This window comes from Propithecus coquereli, unplaced genomic scaffold, assembly GCF_000956105.1.
Source record: "Propithecus coquereli isolate 6110/MARCELLA unplaced genomic scaffold, Pcoq_1.0 Scaffold529, whole genome shotgun sequence".
NCBI lineage: Eukaryota > Metazoa > Chordata > Mammalia > Primates > Indriidae > Propithecus > Propithecus coquereli.
Window position 1 is genome coordinate 1,069,920 of NW_012151163.1, and position 11,944 is coordinate 1,081,863.

At 46.0% G+C, this 11,944-nt stretch overlaps 1 protein-coding gene across 1 annotated transcript; it reads left to right on the forward strand.

Moving 5' to 3' along the window:
* Positions 1-1,696: 1,696 nt before the first annotated feature.
* Positions 1,697-7,170, forward strand: RPS7 (ribosomal protein S7). The gene is made up of 7 exons (XM_012656949.1): positions 1,697-1,787; positions 1,986-2,069; positions 2,209-2,280; positions 3,261-3,404; positions 3,629-3,693; positions 6,259-6,409; positions 7,060-7,170. The coding sequence occupies exons 2-7, from the start codon at positions 1,995-1,997 to the stop codon at positions 7,135-7,137; spliced, it is 585 nt and encodes a 194-aa protein (XP_012512403.1). The 5' UTR covers positions 1,697-1,787; positions 1,986-1,994; the 3' UTR covers positions 7,138-7,170.
* The last annotated feature ends 4,774 nt before the right edge of the window (positions 7,171-11,944 follow it).

Here is an 11,944-nt window from a genome sequence, read left to right on the forward strand (position 1 = left end):
TTTGGTTAAGAGAGAAACAGTGCATATTTGTTCTTTTGTATAACCATAACGCAAGGGATAATTTGGCCTGTTTAGAGTAACAGTCCAGCAGCAATTATTTGAAATGTATATTTGAGTAAAAGATTTAGACCAGTCATGTTTAGGTGAAGCCTAGTTATTTCAGTATTGAAATGCGTAAAGAAATCTTCAAGTCTAGCTAACTGAATTTATAAGAAGTTGTTGGTTTGTTCACTATATCATTGTTTCTTCAAGTTCTAAAAAACAATGTTTGAAGTCATGCAGCTGCTGAATCTGTTTCTCTCATAAAAAAGAGGAAACCCCACAAGGCAGGCACCTTCCCTGTTCCCCTCTTAGCTGTGTCCTTCATTGGCTGTGAACAGCCACCTGAGTGTCAGTAGGCTGCTTCTGCCACTCTGATCCTGGCCTCCAGGTCTACCCAGATAGGGGTCCCGGGGCCCGTCAATTCTTCCCCTTGTCTAGATACTCTACCCAGTAGCACTCTTGGGACTGGCGAGAGATGACAAAACACATTTTAAACATTTTGGTTCGCAGATGGATTTCCTAACAGCCATTTTCCATTGTGTGCCCTGCCTACTTATACCACTTCTGGAGCAAGGGAGCCCCTTTAAGGCTCTCCTGGTCTTCCCTAAGCAATAGGCATGTTTAGTGGTAGTGCACCTGTTCTCTCTGTAGCCAAGGCCTCCCCCTTCCAGAAAGTGAATGCAGCCTTAGACTAGTAGGAAGAAAGGTGATGATGATGACGACGATGATGATTAGAGATAAGGTATGGCTCTGTCGCCCAGGCTGGAGTGCAGTGGTGTCATAATAGCTCACTGCTACCTCCAAGGCTTGGACTCAAGCGATTCTTCTTGCCTCCATCTCCCAAGTAGCTGGGACTACAGGGGCACACCACCACGCCTGGCTAATTTTTTAAAAAGTTTTTGTAGAGATGAGGTCTTGCTATGTTGCTCAGGCTGGTCTCGAACTCCTGGGCTCAAGTGATCCTCCAGTTGCAGCCTCCCAAAGTGCTGGGATTACAGGTGTACGCCACTGCACCTAGCAGAAAGAGCATTATGTTGCACTGATGACTGATCCCAAAAGTAAAACAGGCCCCTGAGTCAGAAAAAAACTAGTTCTCATTAAGTCTGCATATACTACTCTGGGGACTAGGCATGGTGTTCTTTCAGGCCTTTTAGCTCTGAATTAAGAATGCAGCACAATTACCTTTAATATTGATGTAACAAGCATGGATCACCTGCTCTCCCTTGGGTACGCTTTCTCTATTTCCATTTACAAAGGGTTTACAGGACAATGGATTGAGGTACTTGTTAGACATGGATACACCGACAGTAATGACAATTTAATAACCATTGTAAGGTAGACGAGGGTTATACGCTAAATTAGCTTGTAAAGGCATCTGTGTAATACAACATAGCAAGGACTCTCTGGTCATAATAACTCTCAGTCCTCCTGAATAAGGAAGTCAGAACTGTGTCTCAGGCACAGTCCTGAGCAAAACCGGCTCCAGCGTCTCCAATCTTCCCCAGTCAGAGCCGGAACTCTCGTCAACGGAACCAAGATAGACTCCTAGGAAGGAAAAGCGTTTACCAACACACTCCTCCCCCGACCCACTTCCTGAGACTCTCTAGACTGCCTACCGCTTCTCAGTGGTTTTTTCCGGTTTCCTCCTCGCTAGTCGCGCTGTTTCCGCCTCTTGCTTTCCGCCGCCGGGAATTTGACGAGCTCTCGCGAGACTTGGGCCTCTTCCTAAGCCGGCGCTCTGCAAGGTAGGTGTATGGCCTTTGCTCGGGCCGGAGATTTTTGCCGGCATGCAGGAAAACGGCTCTCGGAGTCAGCCCTGGAGCAGCGGGTCCTGCTCACCGGGTGGGGATACAGCCGATTACCCGGCCCGTGCCGTCCGATGGCTTCTGCGGGGCGGGCGGGGCGCGCGGGGTCGCTGACCGCGGCGCGTCCTGTGCTCGCAGGGCAAGGCCATGTTCAGTTCCAGCGCCAAGATCGTGAAGCCCAATGGCGAGAAGCCGGACGAGTTCGAGTCTGGCATTTCCCAGGTGAGAGGGGTTCCCGGGCCGCGGGGTGGGCAGAGGCCCCTGGGGGGCGGGGGGAGGCGGCCACGTGGGTCCGCGGCCGGGCATGGGGGGCCCGCGAACCGGCGCTGAGGGTCGCCCCCCGCTGTGCTCCGCTTCTCAGGCTCTGCTGGAGCTGGAGATGAACTCGGACCTCAAGGCTCAGCTCCGGGAGCTCAACATCACGGCGGCCAAGGTAAGTCGCGCGTGCTCCCCGCGCCGGGCCTGCGGGGGCGTGTTGCGTCGTTAGGTGACCCCGCGTTTAGTGGCGGCGCCCGGCTGCGTCCTTACCCGAATCGCGGAGGAGCCGATACCTGCCCGGGTGCGCCGCGACTCCGCGGACCACTCGCGTGGGGCGGGGAAGCGAGGAGCAGGGCCGGTGCGTTTAGGTCCACGTTTAGCCCTGTGTGTTTGCGGAACAGCGAGGCGGCGCGGGGAGCCCAGCAGGGAGGCTCGGAGTTGAGGCTCCGGGGTGCAGAGCGAAAGCGGCAGTCCCCTGGGAGCGTGGCGGGGCCGGGGGCGCATCTCTGCGGGAGTGAGGATTGGTGGCGGCCCGGCCTATGTCGTCTTGGTCCTGGAATGAGGAAATCTAAAGGTTGGCGGGAGAGGAGACCTTGTCCCAAAGTTCTTACATTAGCTCGAAACATTTGCATTTAAAGTTAATACGTCTAATGACACTGGGGGTTAGACTTTTCTCCTTTGCGTCTAATTTGACTGCAGTTTTTACCTTACTTTCTGAAGCAGTTGTCTCCACTGACTACATCTGCTTAGTGTACAGATAATTTGTGTTCTTAGTTCAGGATTTATGTCGTATATGGGCAGTTTAGTGTTTGGTGAAGAGGCTTAGGCAGATGACAACCAGCCATCATTTGGGGGTGCAAAAAATTTAAAGTTTATTTCCTGTAGAGAATATCAGCCACACTTGCATGGTTATCAGTAAGTTCTCAAATTGGGAGTTTTATGTGTCAGATTTGTCAGACTTGAGAAAGAACGATGGAGCTGGGGTCTGTGGCAGTGGAAATGAACTGAGAGGTGGTTTCTTAAAAAAGGAGCTCCTACGGTCTGGGTGTTCTTGCAGATGACGCCTGTTCCCACTGAGTGTCACCACGGAACATTGTGCTTGAGTGGGACACATGGAGGTTGTGAACTTCAAAAGGTGGATTTTTTTTCCTTTAGGAAATTGAAGTTGGTGGCGGTCGGAAAGCTATCATAATCTTTGTTCCTGTTCCTCAACTGAAATCTTTCCAGAAAATCCAAGTCCGGCTAGTACGTGAATTGGAGAAAAAGTTCAGTGGAAAGCATGTTGTCTTTATTGCCCAGGTATCTGTTCCATTGAATGTTTTGTGAATTTTGCTGAAAATCGGAAGTAACTTCATAGAAGGGTTTCTGAGTAAATTGTTTGGTCTGGGTTGTTTTGCTTTCTTAAAATTTGTCCTTGTTCTGTTACTCATTTTGCTTTTAAAGCAGTTTGACAGTTCTTAGCTTTGTATCAACTTAACATCCTTTTTTTGGAATCTTGTTGAATGATAATTTTTACCTTGCAGAGGAGAATTCTGCCTAAACCAACTCGAAAAAGCCGTACAAAAAATAAGCAAAAGCGTCCCAGGAGGTGAGTATTTTAGTAGCATCAAAATTTCTGTAACATTCTTAGTTTGTACAGGTTTTAATTTATAACACAGGCCGTTCACATGGGTATCCTTAGAGAGATTAGGTTTCCTCTATCTGTGGTGTGTTTTAGAATTCATTCTAGTTGGAAAGTGTACGTGTGTCCACATCGGCACCGTAGGTGCGGGTCAGTGCTGTCGCAAAAGCTGAGACTTTGCTCCAGGTCTCTGGACAAAGGGTAGAAATGACGAGAAGGAAATCAGTAGTTCAGTGCTGGCACAAAGCCTGCTAGACATAGTTGAGGTGAGCTTGGATGTATCTTTGCTTTTCATTTTTGCGGTAGATTAGAGGTAAAAAATAAATTGGGTGGATTTTTCTGGTGCTAACATCACAGGTTAAAATACTATTGCAGTTGAAGATGCTGATGGGAAATTGTGAACTTGATTGACTTACTCTGGCATAAACTCAAATGTTGACAGTTGGCTTCCTGACAGGTAGGCCTTTTGGTATTTCATGGATGTCCCTGAATAGTACATTGTTTTCAAACTTGAATTTTGGATCCCTCCAGACTCTTCCCTACGGACCAATTTGGGAAAAAATGTAGTAGTTGTCTATCAGGTGGACAGCAATCCTATGAAATGTATGATTTGTGATGTTATCCCTAGTTAATGGATGAGGAAACTGACCCAAGACTTGGAGAATTTGCTTATTACTTCTTAACAATCATAGCTAAGAAATTTTTTAAAAAAACTCAATCTTGTTCTGAAAAACGCCTTCATAGGAAGTGAGTGCTAGGAATGTAGAACAATGGGTAGGTGTTACTGTGTGGTACCATGTTGTGGGAAGGAAGGTGAGGACAGAAAGGTAGGTGCAGGGTTTCTAGAATTTGAGTTATGTGGCTTAGCACTTGGGACTTGTTTATGGGTGGTTGGAGTAGCGTACGAATTGAGGATTTTTTTGTTTATCATGATATATAAAGGGGGTTTTGTAATCTCAGTTCTGAGAGCCCGAGTTAGGAACTGAGTATAAAAGCAGTCCCTTCACCTCTGCCCAGCTCAAGGACTGCCTCCCAGATCTGCAGCTTCAATTCTGCCTCATCCCAAACCTGTGTTTCCACATTTTCTCGGGTGATGGCTTCACTCTGTTCTGGTGTGAGCAGGGCGTGCGTTTAAAGCCTTCACTCTCGTCCACACTAAGGTGTAGTTGGTGGGTCATAGTGACTCTGCCACTTTGCCACTCTGGTGTCCTGCTTTCAGGTTTATTTTCTCTGTTGAGAAGAGCTCTGTTTCTCCATCTCAGATTAAGCTGAAATTTATGCGTATTTTGGCTATAGCAGAGTTCAGTGTTTGTCCTCCGAAGCACTTTAAGTCCGTGTGGTTTGTGATTACTAAAGTTGCAGTGCTGTTGCTCCCCCTTTTAAAATAGTTTAGATAACATTGAAACCTGAGAGATGATGCCAAGAATGGCTTTGAATATATTCTAATTTATATTTTAGAGACAGTAACAAATTTCCATATTTGCCTGCCTGCCTAGTGTTGCCAGAATATCCTTCTTGAGCAGCATTGAGTAATGCAGCCGTCTGAGAGCTTTCTGGAAGGTGACAGAAGGCTCTGGGAACGCATTTTCTTCCAGCTTTTGCTGTCTGTGGCTGCGGAACAGTAAGACCTTGGCAGTCACATTCAGAGCCAGTAGAAAACCTTAACTGTGCATGGTACTGCCAAGTAGGAAACAGAAATGAGTAGAGCATGTACTATGGGGTGAGCAAGACCTATACAAATAACCGTGATACAAGGCAGCTCTGTAATGTTGAAAATGCGTAGTAGGCACCCCAAAAGTTTGGAATTAATGGAATCTTCTTCTTTGTCAGGCAACAGGTCGGATTTGAACTTTATAGAGACAGATGAGGAGCAGTATTCCGTTGGCAGTGTAATGAGGATGGGTTGAAAGTCAGTGACCCACATGGTGGGGGGGCAGCTGTCCTAGAGCTGGCGATAGGACAGTATCTTTGGAGGGGCATATCGTAGCCCTCATTTGATCATAGACAGCAGGACGATGAGTGGTATCTTGGAGGACCAGGGGAACTCTTGAAGGCTCTTCAGTGGGTAAATTATGTGATCACTTCAGTATTTTAGAAAGATTGCTTTGACCACATTGCGGGGAGGGTGGTTTTGGAGGTGAGCAAGACTAGTGATGTGGTTATTACAGTGATTTAATTGAGAAATAATACAAGTGAAAATAAAGATGTATAAAAAGTCCTCACTAATCTCCCTAGAGATAATCACTCAATACCTTGGTGAATATGGATTGTATTGAATATGCAGTTACTTGTATCACATTTGAAATAGACTTAAGTTTTTTTTAAAATTAAGCTGCTGCTTACTGTATTCTAGTTAGACAAAGACTTTGGTGTGAAATATGAAATATAATTTGCCTATTTGAAAACTGGTATTAATTTAGATTTTAGGAACCTGGAATTAACCATTTCATTTTGACTGCGTGAGGTGCCCTCTGGGGTTCACCAGTGGGCAGGCGTTGCCAGATTGCTTACATTTTGTCACTGTTCTTCAAGCCGCACCCTGACCGCCGTGCACGACGCAATCCTTGAGGACTTGGTCTTCCCAAGTGAAATTGTGGGCAAGAGAATCCGCGTGAAACTGGACGGCAGCCGGCTCATAAAGGTTCATTTGGACAAAGCACAGCAGAATAATGTGGAACACAAGGTAACAGTTCAGCATCGTCTTACGGAAAGGTTCTGCCGCAGAGAGGTAGGTTGCAGTGTGCCGTGTCTCCATGCACCACCAGAAGCAAGAACTGGGAACTACGGCCAGCTGGTGTCATCTGTACCTCGGCCTGCTCCCCTTTGGACTGTGTGTGTCAGGTTTTAAATTGGGAGAGGTCTTAAAAATTGGACACTTGATATTCTCTGTGCCTTTTAAGTTACCAGGAAAAGTGGAAGTGAAATAATTCATGGTCTGACTTACAGTAAGGCTGTATGTTTCAGATGAGTCAGGGGTGGGGTGGTGACACTGTTAGAGTCTTGGGAGAACCGTCAGTGACCTTCAGACTTCAGAGAACATAGCCAACGTGGACAACTGCTGGCATGCCCCGGCGGCTTTGTCCGCATGGCACCTGCAGAGCAGCCCAGCACACAGGTGTGGTGGTGAGGAATTCTGGCCCAGGACGCTGGGGATGAGCTGGTCCCCAGCCTCGGGACTGTTGCGGGCATGTCCTGCGTATTTCTCACCTTCTCAGTACCTGGTTGCTGAGGAGAAGAAACATAACATACGGGGCACAGTTTCACAGAATTGGTAGGTTTTAAGATGTGTGTGCGTATTTAAAGTTTTGTGATGAATTGTTTCTTCTCTTGTAGGTTGAAACTTTTTCTGGTGTTTATAAGAAGCTCACGGGCAAGGATGTTAATTTTGAATTCCCAGAGTTTCAGTTGTAAACAAAAATGACTAAATAAACTATATTCACAGTATTCTGTTTTAGGCGTGTTTGTCTAAAATTCCAGAGACACGGATGCATAGCTACTTACGTCATCAGTAGTTTGCTACATAGGCTGGAGGATTTTGAGCAGAAGGGGCTGTGTGTGTTTGTGCCAGGATGTTTGATGTGATGGGTATACTTGTATCCAGCGATGTTGCAATAGGTGTAATCTTATTGCCCCAGATGGGTGAATATTACTATCTTACCCGTTTTTAAGCATGCAGTTCAGTAGCCTTAAGTATATCTGCGTTGTCCGAGACAAATCTCTAGAACTTTCTCATTCATCTTGTAGAACTGAAACTGCCCGTTAAACCAACAAGTTCACTTCTCCCTTGTTCCCTCAGAATCATTGAATTTTTATGCGTAAATCCATGTCAGGTTTTCGAAAGACTGGAAAGTGGAGTGTAAGTGTAGTGAATAGATTCAATGCACTCCAGATGGTGCATGAACTGGGGTGGGCGGTCCAGTTCCTCAGCGTTCTAGTCCACAAAGTGAAGGCATCGGGTGAAACGGCAGCTCTTGAGGTCAGGACCCTGGAGCAGCGTTAGGGTCCATAGTTCTTCCAGCTCTTTCTCTAGGTAGTAGGAGATGTCTTAAAAGGAAATTGATTCTTCAGTTTGTTTGCTTTGTTGCCAAGCGGCTTTAAGAATTGATAAACCCTAAACTTACTGTGCGAAAGTTACCTTCTTGTTTATATGGAGTGAAGAAGATCTTAGGGAATGCAGCCCCAAATAGCGTGTTTTACATCAGATTGCTCCCACGTGTAGACTAGTTGGGTTGCATAAGCTTTTGAGGCAAAACAATAGTATTTGCCCATTTCACACACAAGGCCTGGTAAGAGTTGGGCAGCTGGAGTGTCCACCGGGTGCTTTAAACCCCCGTGTGCCCTTGAGCCGCCTTGTACTGCCTGGGTGAGACCTTGGTGGATGGGTGGGTGAGGAAGACTCCCCTCCCCCATGCTGCTGTCTACACCCCATCAGTCCCCATCAGGGTCCCACAGCCCTGACGCTTTCCCTGGTTCTTGGGAGGGAAGCCCTTGCTCAGGCCCAGGGTGCTGTGCTGCAAACCTCTCACCCTCCCCAGCGTGCAGCCCGTTTCCTGATCTGTGTTTTGTGGCATCGTAGGTTCTCTTTGCCGTGCTCTTACCTCGAATGTTTAGCATATATTGGTCTTCAAAAAACGATGAAGGTCACAGGAAAATGCCCGTTTTTGTGGCCATAACCTGGAAACTGATTGGACGTGCTGTAGGTGGCGCATGTTTTGCTTGAGCACGATCCTAATACCGTGATACGCGGTGTGTGTCACCACTCTGAGCCTCAGTTCTCTGGTCTATAAAATGAGAATTTATTACCTGCTTCATTATATTACTTTCAGCTACACAGATACCAAGTGCATTTTCAAAGCAGTAGCTCCTTAGTGCCAGGGATTTAGAGTGTGCGCTTCATAAACTGCACTGACCACGGCTCCATCACCCGGGAGTCCTCGGGCTCTGAAGCTCTCTCCAGAGGTGGCACGTGAGATGAGCCCTTCAACTTTAAATGGCGGAAGGTGACGTGAATCGCACAGCAGGGAGGAGCCGACTGAAGCAAATTCAGTCTTGCTTTTTTCAGCTTGCGAAGTGCTGCAGTTACAGGCGGTGATGGGATTTGGGTCGTGCTGAGTGGTCGGATCCGACGTAGGTGGAGCGTGATCGCGGCACTTGCTCGTGTGGTGCACAGGTTTGCTTCTCAGGCCGGGGAAGCAGGACTTACAAGCTGTCCTAGAATGTTTTTGTTTTAAAAAACATTTGAATTTGTTGATTTTTCTGTGATGCCAGTGCCTATCAGTAGTATGCCTAGTAGGTGTTAAAAAAAAATCCATCTCCAGTAAAAGAAATTGTACCATTACATGAGAAATAATTGTTTTTAAACGAGTGTTGTAAGGAGTGAGCATGTTGTAAGATGGCCATTGGGAAATGCTTCCGTTTTAGATGGAAGTTACATGTCACCTGTAAGGTATTTGCATAGTATAAAAACTTGGAAACAGAATATTCTCACCTATTAAAGACTCTTACGAAGAGTTTCAGTTGACTTCCATTTGTTAAAAATTAAAATGTTCAATCGTCTAATTCCTTTGCAAGAACAAAAATTACCAGGACACCAAAAAAAGATGGAAAATTTTGATTTATTTTCAATAAAAACTTGCACAATTGCTGCATAGGAAGCATAGCCGAAGATATCCATTTACATCTATCTTTGTAAGGGATCTTTCTTTAAAAAAACAAAAAAAAAACTTCAGTAGAAGCTTTCTGTTACACACGAAAGTATAGCAGGATATCGTAGTGGACTTCTGTGCACCTGTCGCCCGGCTTCAGTGTTACTGACGATTTGCTTAATCTTGTTCCAGCTATCCCCACCTCTTTTTGCTGGAGATTTTTGAAGGGAATTCTAAACATATCAGGAATCTTTTAGCTGTGATGATTACTATATTTTTGGGGCAGGGTTTCGCTCTGTCGCTCTGGCTAGAGTGCAGTGGCATCGTCATAGCTCACTGCAACCTCGAACTCACAGGGCTGGCTCGAGGGATCCTCCTGCCTCAGCCTCCCGAGTAGCTGGGACTACAGGTGCCACCACGCAGGGGTGATTTTTCTATTTTTTGTAGAGATGGGATCTTGCTGAGGCTGGTGAACTCAGCAGTCCTCCCATCTCGGCCTCCCAAAGTGCTGGGATTACAGGCCTGAGCCACCGCCCTGGCCTAAGCTGTGATGATTATTAAAATCAAGTATCAAAATAAACTCAACTAGATTTTAAATTGTTATATTACAAAGTATTAAACCAAGGTTTTCTAAATCTAGTCAATCACATTGCTTTTACTAAAATTAATACTTTGGTGAACAAAAAGTTTTAGGTACTATTTTTATTCATATAAAATTTGTGTTTTTGTAATGTGTATACGCTGTGTATACTATGGTACATTCTGTATTAACTACACATTGGAGTTACTCAAAAGTTTTCCTTGAGATACACGACAAAAGTTTGGTTTGATGACCAAACGGATTGTCATCACAATTTTCATCAGTGAACTTGGTGACAAGAAAGCTTAAATATATTGAATATTTTGGAAAGGTAAACAATTTAAGATCCTATTGAACAAAGATTAGATATTGAACCTGCAAGAATGAGATTAAACCCTGCTAGTTGTATTAGTGGAGTGTTTTCTTCCTGATTTGTACAATGTAAAAGAACTGATAAGGGTGCACAAAGGGTATGCAAGTCCATAAGTAGTTCATCATTTTAATTTTTTGAGGCATTGAGATGCATAATAATATATCTTTAGTATAGGCATTAGACTATTTAAATTTATAACAGTACAATACAACCACGATCTAATAAAGCAGACACATTTCAACTCCCAGAGATGGGCCTGGTTGCTCACATTTGATTCCTGCTGGATCTGCTGGTAATAAACATGCTTTTAACTCCACTGAGTTTCTTCACATAGTAGCAGCAGCACCTGTGTGTGAGTGACGAAAATGAGGTTTGGTCTGAATGCCTCTGGCAATTACATTTATACTCAATTCTGGACGGATAAAACCAAGTCTGTGCTCTGTAATAGCATTTAAGTGAGGCTGTCATTTCACTTAGTGTGTTGTTGTCTGCACCTAAAATGGCCCAGCCGTTGTCTTGAAAGTAGAACACATCACTACTTCTCAGTTTTTAAGTCATTGTTTGCATTATTTTACAGAACTCGGCATGGTCCGTAAACAGAGCTGTCATTCTGCTAATTTTATTCATAACCGTTCTTCGGCTTCTTGCAAGCCCATCATGGTGACTACGGACCAGACGAGAGGCCGCCGAGTCCACAGCTCTCTTAAGTCGACGAATGGAACAAAGGGAATTCTAAACTTTATTCGTGTTTTTGACTGGTTGCTTTTTCCATTCCATGCTGTGCAGCTTTCTTTAAGTCTCTTGACTTCTCTGGGTCTCTGGCCCTCTTACTAACTTGAAGGACTGAATGAGACAAACTCATCTCTGCTCCTAAGTCGGGTGGTTCTGTGAGGTTCAGGAGGGCCTCTGGCTGCCCTCAGAAGCAGCAAAGGTTAGATTTCTGTGTGTGTCTGCGATGGGTGTATGTCAGAAAAGGTATGGCTTTTGATAGTCTTTTAGCTGAGAAATCTCTTCCTCAGTTTCAGATCTGTGCTGTATGTACTTCAAGGTCACATAGATGGGGGACTGGTGTAATTAGGGTCACTGGTCCAGCCACGGGCCTGCTCAGACTCCAGCTGCAGTCGTCGCTGTCAGACCCAGGCCTGACCGGCTGCAGCGGACAGTGCCTGCTGAAGACAGTGTTCACCGGAGGCCAGGTCCTGTGGGGACCCTGGGACAGAAAGATGAAATAAGTTACAGTCTCTTCCCTTGAGGTCCTCACTGCCCAGTGGGTAAGACAGACACAAAAATAACATTTATGCAGCAATGTGGCACTTACTTCGAATTACCTGTGCCTAAGAAGGCTCCGTTCTTTGACTTGTGTTTGTTGGCCTGGTGCACAGATGCGCGGGGAGATGGCCTGGGAGGGGCGGCGGGAAGACTGAGGGCCCCCCCCCACACAGAGGAGTCTCGTGTGACGTCAGCTTTCCCTGCCCGAGACTCTCGTTCGGTCTGATTTCCCCCTGCGTGGGGAAGACCACTGGGACACCCCGTGGGAAACAGGGCAAGTGGGACGGGCGTCGGTGACGCCTGGCACAGCCACCTCGTGCTGAGTGACAGTCTACTCGTGTCCGGCACTGG